The sequence below is a fragment of the Ipomoea triloba genome, chromosome 15, assembly GCF_003576645.1.
Source record: "Ipomoea triloba cultivar NCNSP0323 chromosome 15, ASM357664v1".
Taxonomy (NCBI): Eukaryota; Viridiplantae; Streptophyta; class Magnoliopsida; order Solanales; family Convolvulaceae; genus Ipomoea; species Ipomoea triloba.
This window is the reverse complement of record NC_044930.1, coordinates 5,207,068-5,220,851: the sequence shown is the minus strand read 5'-3', so window position 1 is coordinate 5,220,851 and position 13,784 is coordinate 5,207,068. Positions and strand designations below refer to the sequence as shown.

Genomic DNA, 13,784 nt, shown 5'->3' with positions numbered 1-13,784 from the left:
CCACGTAAATCTTGTGTTTCTTGTGTTCATATTTATTTTTGGGCTATTGTGTATTATCTCGTATTTGTGTACCGTGTCGGGTCTGTGATTTTGATTGTCACAGGAGGTGGGATTTTTCCCAACACCAACTGCATATTATTAATCCCCCTTCCCATTTTATGTCATGAAGTTATTTTTAATTCAGTTTTCATAAAATTAAGTTTAATATTAATATATAAAATTTATATATTTAGAACTTACATTAAAACTATTATTAAACACACACAAAATAATTAAAAATTACTACATAAAATAAGCAAAGAAAAAAGAGTTGATTTGACTTATGAATGAGACAGTGAGAGTATAATCAATTACAAACTGCCTAGCCTGCTAGCCCAAGGCCACCCAAACTCAACTTGTTTATACTATATATACGGCTCAAACTAGAGCTGACTTGGCCTATATTAATAACATTACTTACCATTTTTGGGAAATTAAAATAAGTATAGTAATTATAACAATACATGAAAATTAACATTGAAATTACCCAAAGTCCACATAATAATAAAAGTCCTCAGGCAGTTGGACCATTTACTTTGCTCCATCACTTTGTGAGGTTCACTCCCGGCCTGCATGCTGCCAAAGAAAATCACACAATTTGCAGTGAATTGTGTGTGTGGAATGAGAAATGGAACAAAAATATATATATATATCAACCTTAAAGAGAGTAGTCTCTATCTCAACCTTCAGAAACCTGAGAAGCTCGATCGATCAGTACAGTGGAGATTGCATCCACTGCATGCACAATGCTGAAATATAAAAAGTAAAGTGGCATGTGGAAGAAGACAGGTTTAAAAGCAATATATACTTAATTGGATGAGCAAACATATACTTCCACAACCTTAAACTTTTTTAAAGTGAAATAAAATAATGGCAGAAGCCAAGTAAAGAACAAAATGTTGCTACCAACTCAAGTAAGAGATCATACTGTACGTATATGTGAAAAGCATGATTCATTAACTTGATGTACAAGCTAAAATGAAGTTATCTTTCCTAATTTTCTATGCCATAAAAGGGAAATCATGTATTATTGGAGCAAATATGGTAATTATACTTAAGTCAATTTTATATAAAGTTAACTATTTACCATGCAACCCTACCAGCGACAAAGAGTATTATATATAAAGTAAAAATAGTTGCAAATTAAACTTTAACTTATCTACTACTACTACATATTTAATAGTTTTAACTTATCTACAAGTACAACTTATTTAACCGTAAGATTTTTCTTTTAAACCTTTGCTAATGTTCTTCTTTTCTGATGTCTCATAATGAGACTTCACTTATCTTGCTAACCTTAGTTTCATCATTATTTATAATGTGTAATATATACTTTTAAGAATATTTAGTGTTAACCATAAATTAAATTTGACGATATATATTAGCATGGGGTAAATTATTGTATTATTAGGAAAATTGATATTTTTGCTCCCTATGTTTATACAAATTAATTAATGATTTCAGTCCAATTATAGTTGTAAGCAATATTGTTCATGATGTGGTGACTTTGGTCGTCCATTTTTTCATGAGGTAGTGATTTTGATGATTTTAACTCATTAGCATGCTAACAAAAACTTTAATGGTTTATAATTACAAATTGTATTTTTATTTTTATATTATTTACTAGCAAGCTCTACATGTGTAATATAATGCAAATTAATGTGATGAACTTTAACGATCTCTATTGGTGAGGGACTAAAATTGTAAAGTTATTGAGTTCTCTAAAAGCTACAACATTTCAAATCATTCATTAACCTTCTTAAAAGGTTGAAAAATATTGATCACACTCTTGGCCTTTAATTTGCAATGGTACTCGGTTAATTGGTTGTAACGAAATTAATTGACCATGCTATAAAAACAAGCATATTGGTATGGACCAATGCTGGGACAAGGTACTAATAGCTAGAATATAATGACTATCACCCTATCAGGCTCAAGATTGCCTTTCAAGTTTAACAAAAGATAATTTCCACTGATGTTATCCTATGCAATGAGCATAAACAAAAGTCAAGGTCAATTATATACTATCAAATGTTGGCATGCTATTAAAGAAACTTGTTTTTGTCCATGATCAATTATATGTTGCTGCATTAAGGGAAAGTAACCCAAACGAGCTCAAAATCTTAATTTGTGATGAATCAGAAAGAATTTTTACTTCTACAATTAATGTAGTTTATTACAAAGAAGTTTTCAATAATTTGTAGTTTTTTTTTTCCAATCATAGCATTAAATCAAACATTAGGATTTCTTGTTACAACATTACTTCATATTTATTTATATAAGTTAACATCGTGTTTCACACTGGACAAATGGACAATATCTAGTTACAAGAATGCCAGAAAATTAAAGCCACGGATTTGTTAGATACAATTAAAAATAAAAATAAAAAATACAGCATCAACTAGCAGCAGCATGGGGTAGGGGTAGGATCGGCGGGCTTAGATTTGAAACGTGGTTTGAATTTCACGTAGTAAACAACTGCAACTATAACATACCAAATCAAATTGACGGCACTCAAAGCAGTGAGAGCCCAATAATACTTATCCAACCGACTTTCGTCAACCTCATTCTTGAACCATTTCTTGCACACCCAAACCGACACAACACTCCCCACTTGTCCTAAACCACACACAAACCTCAAGAGGTGTACGGCGTACTTTTTCAACGCCGGAACCTCATGATCCTCGAAGAAATCTTCCACGGCTTCTTCGAACAACGAATCCAGGATCGTAAGGAAATAAAATTGAGGTATCAACCAGAATATGCTCATCGGACTATTAATATTCTTCCTCCTTATACTCTCCACCACGGCGGCGCTCAGGCAACATAGCACGGCGTTGAGCATCGAACTTGCGATGCTGACCAGCGCGGCGATCAAATTGCAGCCGCAACAGCCAAGGCACTTTCTCAGGCATCTGTAGCCGTGTTTGTTGTTGAATTCCAGGAGGTATTTTGCGCCGTTGGATAGGAGTAGGAGGATGGTGGGATGGACTTGCCATTTCCCGATGCCCCGGTTCATTTTGGCCGCCTGCGCCACGAAGAAGGTGTTCCCGGAGGAAGAAACCAGGCCACATATTATGAATGATGTCCATAAAATGGCGGTCTGAAGGCAAATTTTGGTTTCTTCTACTTCTCCCACAGTGCAGAGTTTCCATGATGATCTGCTCTCCTCCTTATTATTCTTCTCTTCTCCTTCATCCACTCTCCCACTCTTTCCTTGTGATACCACGGCTGCCTTGTCTAACCACCTACATTAATAACATAACGAACGTATATATACTTCAAACAAAAAAAAATCTAGGGATAAGGGTCAAATAAACCCTCAAACTATACCTTATTGTACAATTAGGCCCTTCAACTACAAAAAGCTTGGCTCTTAAACTTGTTATTTTAGGGCAAATAAACCCTAGACTTATTTATGACCTGTGATAGCAGATTAAATATATTTCCGGTGAACCTTCTACCCGTTTTCGGCGACAAAATCAACAACCGAGGCTGGTCGCGTCCGATTCATTACTGGCCTGCTAGCTCGTATTGACGTCTCAAACAGTTTACTATTTTAAAAGTGTTTGTATATTGGTGTTGGAAAATATAAGTTAAGATACATAAAACGTTACCTGCATCGATTAGTATGGGACAATTGCTTAGCAAAGTTGTCGTCGTTGCCATGTCCTTGGTAAAGGTCATTAGGGTTAGCAGGGAGTTGATGACAACCTTTGCGCGTGGCGGCGACAAAGACTCTCAAAACCGTTGTAAGGGCACTCCCATTTGGATCATCGTCATCCTTGTGACTGTAAGACCGGCGCACCGTTCCGACGAAGAATATAAGTGTTGCGGCTAAGAAAATTATCCCGGCAACCCCAAATCTAACCTCCCAAGGCTTTAAAAATGGGAGTGCTAGAGCAGCAATGGCCCCTACTATGAAGTTGAGTTTATTTTTTTTACTGTCATGGTTTTGAAGGAATGTATCTATAGAAACCGCGTTACCCGCCATGCCCACGCCCATTAACACCAATGATGTGAAGAAGATGGCCTTTTGTGCCGGGCCGACGCATTTCCCGTCGTATTTGTTGCAGTTTCCGGCGAAGTTGGAGAGCACCGGCGGCGTTGACATGGATAGAAACGCCAAACCCTGTTTGAACATATAATATAAAACTATAAATGTGCAATCCAACTATTAGCATAAGTTTTAATTTGAATGATATCTGGCTTTATTGATCTTTAACTACAACATTATCTTTTTAATATGAGAGAAATATTATTATTGCACTTACAATGCTGGAGGCTAGACCGGAGAGCAAAAGCATTTTAATGTTACCAAGACAAGCATCCACCAGGAAGGCAAAACTTAAGCTCAAAATTTTGGTGACGCCATAGAACACGTTTATAATTCCGGCAGCACGTGCAAATCCTAGTCCCCATGTTTCACTTAAGTAAGTCATCATCTCGAACAATGTGTAGTCTTCAATTATATCAGCCCATTTCAAGGATGACACTGCCGTACAGATTTAAAACAAGAAGATTAAAAATAGTTGATAGCTGATTACATGTATATATATAGTATCGATAACCGTTACATTTAATTTATATATATTATTTTTGTTACACTTAGTGATAATAACGTGAAAATGAAAATTATTACGCATAATCCACCGAATGATAGCCTCAATGCGTTCCCTGAAGCATGCCATTCCTATCGGTTTGCAGGTTCACTCACTCTCTGCATATATGCAACCAGACAGCACAGCATGACATGAATAAATTGGAAAATGTGTAGTAACTAACTAATTAAATACGGAGTAATAAATGAAACAAATCAAACTTGAGAGAGTTAGTTTCTGAATAAATTAAAATATAATAATTGACCTTACTTTAATTAGAAACCTGAGAAGCTCTGTGATATGCATGCATGTATATATCCACGCATGGCAGTGCAAATAAATAGTGAGAAAAAGAGATGGCCGGCGTGGCCAAGGAGACATCTCCAAAAGTAGCAAGCTAAGAACTTCTGCACATCTCAACTTTAAAGCAAGAATCAATCATAAAATCTAAGTAAAGAATAAATTACTGTTCTCAACTCAAGTAAGAGATATAGCTAGAAGTATACGTGAAAAACGTGTTCCTCAAACTTGTGAAACAAACTAAGTAAGGTGGTGAGGTGAGTGATAAAAGAGTAATCCATTTATGTGTTTTTTACTTTTCCAAGCATGCTTTTAGTATTTGTAATTCTTCAATTTTTCTAGTGTCTATTTAAACAATTTTTTGTATTTAAAAGTTAGTTTTGAATATAATTAAAAAAGCTTCTAATTAAGTTAATTTTAGTTCTAGACAGTTTTTCTCTTCGTCACTTGTTGACATGTTAAGTTTCCCTTGTCCTACACCAATATTAGAAAAAGAACAATTGTGTAACTCCGATACTTATGTTCCGATATCATGTTAAATTAACAGAAGAGAGAATATTAAGATTTCATTCACGGTAAAAGAAAAATAGAGAAAATTTCATCAATATGGATGTGTTTTGGAAAACTGACTTTACAAGAGGGAGAGATACAAAATACAAACTATATATATATAATCAAATAGAAACAAAAGTCTAACTTCATATATAACAACTAAACCGCCACTAATAGATCATATTAGCTGCTGAATGAATTGTTGATTGGACTTCATCAGTATTAGCGTTCTGCTTCTTAATCTTCAATATCACAATTACAAAGTAGCAAATAAAAGTGAGGGCAGTGAGAGCTGTAAGAGTCCAATAATACTTATCCAACCGACTTTGGTCAACATCGTTTTTGAACCATTTGTTGCAGGCTAAAACCGAGACAAGACTGAGCGTTTATGAACCAATAATACTTTGCCATGGACGGAGCGGCGTTAGCCTTGAAGAAGGCATTCATGAACTCATGGAAAGTCGCATCCACGTTAATAAGAAAATTGAACTGAGGTATCAGCCAAAATACACTAATCGTCTCATCATGATCAATGTGTTGCCTCCTATCGGTTTCCACCAGGGCAGCGAACAAACAACACATTGCCGTGTTAATCATGGCATATATGGGGCCGATCACTGATCCCAACTCCGTGGAATATTTTCTTTCTAGACTCTCTATTTTAGATTTCAAGGCACTTTTGTAACCGGCTACCGTGACGTACTTCGCGGCTTTGGGTAGGAGTAGGAGGATGGTGGAAGGGACTTGCCATTTGCCGATGTTGTGATTCATCTTGGCTGCCTGCACCACGAAGAAGGTGTTTCCAATTGAAGAAACCAAGCCGCATATTATGATTGGTGGCCACACAATGGCTGTTTGTGTTGGATATTTATATAGTAATGAGATTAATGGTTCAGATATCTACCATGAAAGCTTAAATAATATTTTGGAGTTGTGGAGTAATAAATATTATTTAGTTTGGTAGAGATGGTTTTGGATGTTCGAGAGGTCATGAGAGATCGCGAGAGTTGCCTCGAGAGGTCAGTTCGCACGAGAGATCGGTTCGCGATGAAACGATGTCTCGAACTGAGGGTTGCGTGAATCGTTCTATCGATGTCTCGCAGGTCCGCGTGGAAACAATGTCTCGAAGGCAATCTGCGTACTGCATTTTATCTCTCGAATGTAATGGTGTTGTATCTCTCGAAGGTGATGTCTGGCTGAGCAATAATACTTGCATGGAAATTGGGTTATGTCTTCGTCAAAGGTGATGCACCTTTACTGCCCAATTTGGATAATATATTACATGGCAATTTTGCATGGGTGAAATGCATTAAAAGTCATTCATATATAGGTTATTGTTACATAAGAGCCTTTTACCTTTCGAATGAGGCAGTGAGATTATTGATGTGCATGTGATTTCATGCATGCTAAGTTAATCCTACGTACACTTATCTAAAATCAGTTATATTAATATATATCTTTGGAGATATTAACATGTGAATATAATTTAAAATTATATTTCACATGTGTGTACGTAACTGCCTGAACCAGAATGGTGAAATCCAAAAGAATATATTTTATATATATTTTTGGAAGTTTTAAACTGGTATAAACTTCTAGTAACTACTCCTAACAGTTAGAATTCTAGGAGTGTCATCTGATCAAATACGCAATTTATTTTGCATGATATCTTGATATATCACAGTACAATAACTCTCCAGTAAGTTCTTATCAAAGCAACCTAAGAACTTTGTTTTCATCTTCTTGTATCCCATAAGATTTAATCTTGATACCTCGTTGCTTTCATAGAGGAAAGATTAAAAGCTTATAGGAAAGTGATATCACGCCTGAAGATCTCATTTCCTCTCCTATTTTCTCCTCTTACCCGAAATATTTCCAACAGTCTGAACAGTTAGTTTGGTTTCTTCTACTTCTGTCACACTGCACACTTTCCATTTCTTCTCCTCCTCCTTATCCACTCTCTTTGTCGGCGATGATACGATGGCTGCCTTGTCAAAGCACCTGTCATGTATTTATAGAGAAATTAGGATATGTAGGATACATAATAAGTGCTGGCTTACCACTATGTAAAAAGTTATAGCTAAAGGAAGCACATGCAACTCTATTAAGCTAGGATGCTAGACTTGACCATTTACTTGCCTGGCAGCCTCAGGCCTCAGCTCAGTAATATCTCTAACCATATAGTGTTGGGCTGGTCAGTTAACGTTTTCGAGAGCTAGAATGCTGGACTTGACCTTTTATAGGTCTCTGCCCAATAATCTCTCCCTCTAGTTAAATGATGTTGGACTTGGTCTTTACTGACCTCGGCCCGGCTTAACAATCCCCAATCATTATTGTGTGGACCATACTATCAAATAATGCACATTCAATATAAAAATAATGTACATCCAGTATAAAAATAATGTACATTATATTCAGGGGATGTACATTATTTGTGTACTGAATGTACATTATTTTTATAGTATAAAAATAATGTACATTCAGTACAAAAATAATGTACATTTAGTACATTAAAAATGTACATTTTATCATGGTCCATACAATAATTTGCCAACAATCCCTCTAGTCACATGTTGCTAGACTTAGCTCTTACCGACCTCCGCCTAACAGTATATACGTTTTTGGAATTGGAATTGATCTAATATAATAATCGAGTAGTACACAATATTTAGTTGGCTAAGTTACCCACAACCATGAGTATGGGGCAATTGGTTAGCAGAGTTGTGGTTTCCTTGGTAAAGTTCATCAGAGTTGACAGGGAGTTCATGACAACTTTTGTACGTGGCGGCAACTAAGACTCTCAGAACTGTAGTAAGGGCACTCCCTTCTGGCTTATCACCGTAGTTACTGTAAAACCCAAGCGCCTTTCCGGCGAAGAATACCAGTGTTGCGGTGAAGGAAAATATGGCCGGAATGGCAAACTTAATATCCCAAGGCTTTATATTCGAAAGTGCTAGAGCAGCAACGACGGAGATACCTATTACCAGTAAATTGTTTACACTCCAAAAACCATCTTCTTCTTCATCATAAACTTGTTGGTTATTAAGATCGTTTGAATTATCATCACGAGGGGTTTGGTAGTGGCGTAGGTATGCATCCAGAGAAACCGCCTTACCCGCCATGCCTACGCCCATTAACACCAATGATGTGAAGAAGAATGCCTTTTGTATGGGACCAACGCACTCCGCCTCATATCTGTTGCAGTTTCCGGCAAAGTTGGAGAGCACCGGTGGCGTCGACATTGTTAGAAATGCCAAACCCTGTTCATTACACTACATTTGTTAAGATTAAAGAGAACAAGAAGTAATAACAGAGTAAATAAAGTGTGATTTAGCCTATAGTAGTAAAAACTATTACAGAATGTGGCATCAGTATGAGATTTGAATCTCACCGAAAACATATATGAAAAAACGACCTAAAGAATACCAGAAGAAATATGGATTAAAATCAATGTATCCATAGATATATATATATGATCTAAACATATATGTACTAAAATATTCATGAATTGCAGGCGGACCAGGCTCCCACCCCGACCCCAAAAATCAAAATTTTGTAGGTATAGTACTTACAATGCTGTAGACTAGAGTGGAGAGCAAAAGCATTTTAAAGATACCAAGATAAGCATCCGCCATGAAAGCAAAACATATCTCTAAAACTTTAGAGATGCCAAAGAAAAGATTTATAATTCCGGCAGCGTGTGCAAAGCCTAGCCCCCAAGTGTTAGTTAAGTAATTTATGAGCACGAACAATGCGTATTCTGCAACGATATGAGCCCATTTCAAACCTGACACTGCATGCATAGTAGTACACATACAACAATATAATTATTAAAACAAATCAAAGCAAGTTTAGTTTAATTATATTAATAAAACATAAATAATAATGTAAGGATCGGATCAATTGCAAATTAAATTAAAGAGTCATTCCCATTTTTGGTCCTACTGTTATTGGGACATTGCCAATTTTAGTCTACTTCATTAATTTTTGCCACATTGCGGCCAACCTTATTTAGTCATTGCCACTTTTAGTCCGCCGTTAAAATTTTTGTCAAATAACCGTCCAAAACAGGGGTATTTTGGTCTTTTCCTGCTTTAGTCATCTCCTTTACCCTTTGCAGTGATTTTCCTTACACATTTTCATACAATGCAGAGGTCCGGCGAAAGCCATGGCTTTGTAATGTGGCTGACATGGCTTTCGCTGGACCTCTTCATTGGATGAAAATGTGTAAGGAAAACAACTGCAAAGGGTCAAGGAGATGACTAAAACATGAAAAGACCAAAAATACCCATGTTTTGGACAGCCATTTGACGAAAATTTTAACGGTGGACTAAAAGTGGCAATGACTAAATAAGACTGGCCGCATTATGACAAAAATTAATGAAGTGGACTAAAATTGACAATGCCCCAATAACAATAGGACCAAAAATGAAAATGACTCTAAATTAAATAAAATGCTAGCCAAACAGTGAATATTATATTAAAAAATTACCCATAGTACACGCAATAGTGCATTCCCCACTAAGCTTAATGCACGCCATCAGTTTACAGCTTCAAATGAAACAAATTAAAATAATTGAGCTTAAATTAAACAGCTAGCTTCCTTGAGAAACCTGAGAATATATATAATGAAGCTAGCTCTGATCTCTGCTATATATATGTGTCTCCAAATCAATTAAAGTTAACAAATACGTACTTTATCACTTCATCTCATCTTTAAGCTAACGAGGAATCAATTCAATATAATGATAAAAGCCAAGTAAAGAATAAATTATTATTAGCAACTCAAGTAAGACATCGGAAGATGCCGCCAGTACGGTACGGTATGTGAAACATTTTGTTCCTCAAACAGTCAAACTTGTGAAACAAACTAATTAAGGTGAGTAATAAAATCCAACAGACATTATATTGTAACAGAATCATGTAAGTGCACAAATGATGCACATTTATATATTGGCTTAATTAATTGACAAAACTAGGATAGTTTAATTTTATTTTGTTTTGAGGTTGACGTGTTCAAAGCTCTTGGATCCCAACAAAAGCTGATCTGTTTTATCAAAGGTTTATGGGTTGTTTTAAATGTGTGGACATTATCTTTTCAAGGGAGTCTTTTTAGCTTTTGATTGAGGGAAGTTGGTTACGTGACTTACTATTTAAAGGAAGGTTTATGAAGCTTCTTTTGGTAAGTTCTACAAGTGAGATTTTCGAGACCTATTAAGCTAAGAGTTTCCTAACATTGTTCCAGCAGAATTCTTGTTCTTCCTACTCGGTTCTTTGTTCATGATCTGGTGCTGATTCAGTGTGTTGAGGCTGCACAAATCCAATCACGTGAAGATGTTTTGAAGATTGTTTTGATGAATGTTGATGTTTTGAAGATTGTTTTGATGAATGTTGATGTAGTAGGTTTTGGACCTTGTGTATGTTTAGCATTTCATCTCCTGTAATCTTGGCAAACATCTAGTGGATTGGGCTGTCGTGGGTGTCCCGCAGACGTAGGAGATTTGGCTTCGAACTGCGTAATCATTTGTTGTGTCCTGGTTTTACTTTCTTTATCTTTATGTTTAAATCAAACTAATTAAAGGATAAGATAATCTGATTACAATTTTCAAATCACATTTTGTAAGTATCACAATTACAATCATTTTACTGGTCTTAAATAGTATAACAATAATTTTACATATAAATATTATAATATCTATTATAAGTAACAATTTATTTATTTCAAATAAGTATTGAATTTTCTGTAATAAATATTATGATTTCTATCCTAAATAACAAATAACTGTCATGCCAAGGACCATGTGAAATGGTTAAGTAAAATAATCACTTTTGTTTAGTACGTAGTACTAAATATGAATTGAAATAAAAAAAAAATTTAATAATAATAATAATTTTAATAATAATAATAATAATAATAATAATAATAATTTTTGCCTCTAATGGTGAATTTGAAATGCATCAATTACATATACCAAACTGGAATTATCTCAAAAATAGTATAACAAAGACATACATCAAACTGGAATAATCGCAAATAAACACTTGGCAAAAAGAATTATTCCAGAATGATTCTAAATTCCCAAGTAAGCAATGAAACACAGGCAAAAGTAAATCAACAACACAATCATCAGGCGAGGCCTTGCACCACTAATTTCAATACATAATTGCATTGCCAAAATCATGGACAATCCGGTCAATATTCCAATGCTAGTTTATCAATACAATCTGCTAGTCATTTTCAAACTTTTGAGGAATAAACAGCAGGTTTAAAGGCTGCAACAGCAATCCAGTATTCAACCATTCCATGAGGTTGATAAAAGGAAAGGTGGAAGAAAGCAGCCTTTTTGAATAGATTAATCTTTGACAAAACTAGGAACATTGGTGAACAAATGATCAAAGAATCTCAGCAGCTAATACTCTACATACCCTGTGCATTTGTTCTTGATTGGTGAACATGATGACATTTTCTCAATGATCAAACAATCCCAGCACTATACATTCAAGAAACCATGAGTGCACCAGAAAAATGGGAACTTTGCCAGACCTCAATCCCCTCAGCATTTTCTCTTGTAACAAATAGCCTATCTCCACCACCCTCAATCTTCTTGATTGTCCCTCTTTCAGAATCATCCACTTTATCCACATAGTTTCTCCTATACATTCCTTCTGACAAATCCCCTTCATTCTGGGGTTCTTCAATTCTTGACCATACCTCCAATTCCCCCTCCCTCCCCACAAACACTTGTTTTCTGTAACAATGGATTAAGAAACTACTCAAACTATCACCATTTCCTGTATACCTCATACTCGGATTCTTCTCCTTCAAATATACCCACGGGTCATCGCTTAATTTCCGAAGATCTGCAACTGCCAAATCGCCGGACTTGGAGCAGAGCTTGAACAGAGTCAAATCCTCTGGGTCCACCGCCACGTCAGCAAATGGATCTCCGAACCTGCTGCTGCGCCCCGAACCTGGCTCGTTCGTCTCCCAAACCACCTCCGCGGATCTCGGGTCCCATAACCGCACGTATCCGGAATACCCGAACGCCCCGGCCGATATGGAACTTCCGAACAATGCACCGATCTCCGGCACGTACGTCATCTTTCCGATGACGGTCGTTTTGGCTGAGTTGCCGGATTGTCTCCCCAGCTCCGACGTCGCTTTCATGGTGGACTTGTCGATCACGAGAATGCAATTCTCTCTGTGTTGGCACTGAAACGAAGCGAAAACAGAGTCGTCGGAGTCGGCGATGGCGTTGACCCGCGCCTTGTAAATTCTAGGGTCCGATGGATCAGTCCACTCCGTCGACCCGATTCGCCGCCCGTTCGCCAAGTTATAGAAATGAAGTCCGGAATCAAATTCCGAACCTATCGCCGCAATATCCGGGCGGACCGTTCGAATCGAACTAATATAATCCAGATGTGTCCGTACCGTTCCTGAATGACTCAAACTCCAATCATAGATAGAAATCTGACCACCGTGAGCAATCCAAACTGATCCGTCGGAGTCGATGGCGTTGAAGTCCGATACGACGCCGTCGGAGGAGGGTTTAATGGTGGTAAACAGCGAAGCGTCAATTCCGCTGAGTTGAATCGGAGCGAGAGCAGATCTGAGTTGGGAGTCGATGCCGTAATAGAGCGCCTCGTCGATGAGCTCTTGATTTGAGAAGCGTCTGGCGGTGGAGGGGAGGCGGTTGGTGCGGAGGAGGGAGAGGAGGGCGGAGAAGATTTCGGGGTCGCGGTCTATGAAAACCTCGTCATGGGAAGGGCGGTTGGATAAGGCGGATAAAAGAGAGTCGGGACCGCCGGACTGGAGCGTAGAGACGGTGGTCTCAAAGAGCTTGCCGCCGACGTTGAGTTTGACCCGGTCACCGGGCTGGGCATTTTCGGGATTTCGGCGCTCCTCCATGATTATGAAGCAGAGAACCCAAAGGCCGTACGAGAGTTTTGGGGGCAATCTAGGATTCTAAGACGCAACGCTAAGTTTTGGGGAAGTCATTTTTGTCAACGAGTTACAACTACTTTTACCCAACAAAACTAACTCCCAGATGCCCATAATGTTAAGTTATGAAGATAAGATTGGGCTGCCATTCAACATCTTTTCCCTTAATAGGCACAAGGCAGTGAGGCACTTTGGGTTGGATGGAAAGACCCCAGTTTTTGGGCTAGTCAGAAACTGGACCCTGTCTTACAAATGCAAATGCCACATTTTTTCACTTGGATCCAACCCAAAAATGTTGGTCCAAAGTTAGAATTTTTTATCCACATTCAAAGACTTAAAACTAGGCAACA

The 13,784-nt window shown here is 37.3% G+C and overlaps 3 protein-coding genes and 1 long non-coding RNA gene across 4 annotated transcripts; all 4 read right to left on the bottom strand.

Moving 5' to 3' along the window:
* Nucleotides 1–292: 292 nt before the first annotated feature.
* LOC116006637 lies at nt 293–813 on the bottom strand. The gene is made up of 2 exons (XR_004095168.1): nt 697–813; nt 293–615 (listed from the first exon to the last, which is right to left on the bottom strand). It is a non-coding gene; the product is annotated as an uncharacterized LOC116006637 (long non-coding RNA).
* A 1,482-nt stretch (nt 814–2,295) lies between these two features.
* Nucleotides 2,296–4,938, bottom strand: LOC116007223 (protein NRT1/ PTR FAMILY 5.5-like). The gene is made up of 5 exons (XM_031247833.1): nt 4,911–4,938; nt 4,682–4,759; nt 4,314–4,534; nt 3,657–4,171; nt 2,296–3,287 (listed from the first exon to the last, which is right to left on the bottom strand). Exons 2-5 carry the CDS (start codon nt 4,728–4,730, stop codon nt 2,441–2,443), a joined length of 1,632 nt encoding a protein of 543 aa, XP_031103693.1. The 5' UTR covers nt 4,731–4,759; nt 4,911–4,938; the 3' UTR covers nt 2,296–2,440.
* A 2,195-nt stretch (nt 4,939–7,133) lies between these two features.
* LOC116005517 (protein NRT1/ PTR FAMILY 5.5-like) lies at nt 7,134–10,094 on the bottom strand. The gene is made up of 4 exons (XM_031245726.1): nt 9,985–10,094; nt 9,065–9,285; nt 8,178–8,752; nt 7,134–7,493 (listed from the first exon to the last, which is right to left on the bottom strand). Exons 1-4 carry the CDS (start codon nt 10,031–10,033, stop codon nt 7,340–7,342), a joined length of 999 nt encoding a protein of 332 aa, XP_031101586.1. The 5' UTR covers nt 10,034–10,094; the 3' UTR covers nt 7,134–7,339.
* Nucleotides 10,095–11,454: 1,360 nt separating this feature from the next.
* On the bottom strand, nt 11,455–13,505 carry LOC116007413 (BTB/POZ domain-containing protein At3g09030). The gene has a single exon (XM_031248074.1). The coding sequence runs from the start codon at nt 13,399–13,401 to the stop codon at nt 11,992–11,994; it is 1,410 nt and encodes a 469-aa protein (XP_031103934.1). The 5' UTR covers nt 13,402–13,505; the 3' UTR covers nt 11,455–11,991.
* Nucleotides 13,506–13,784: the final 279 nt, after the last annotated feature.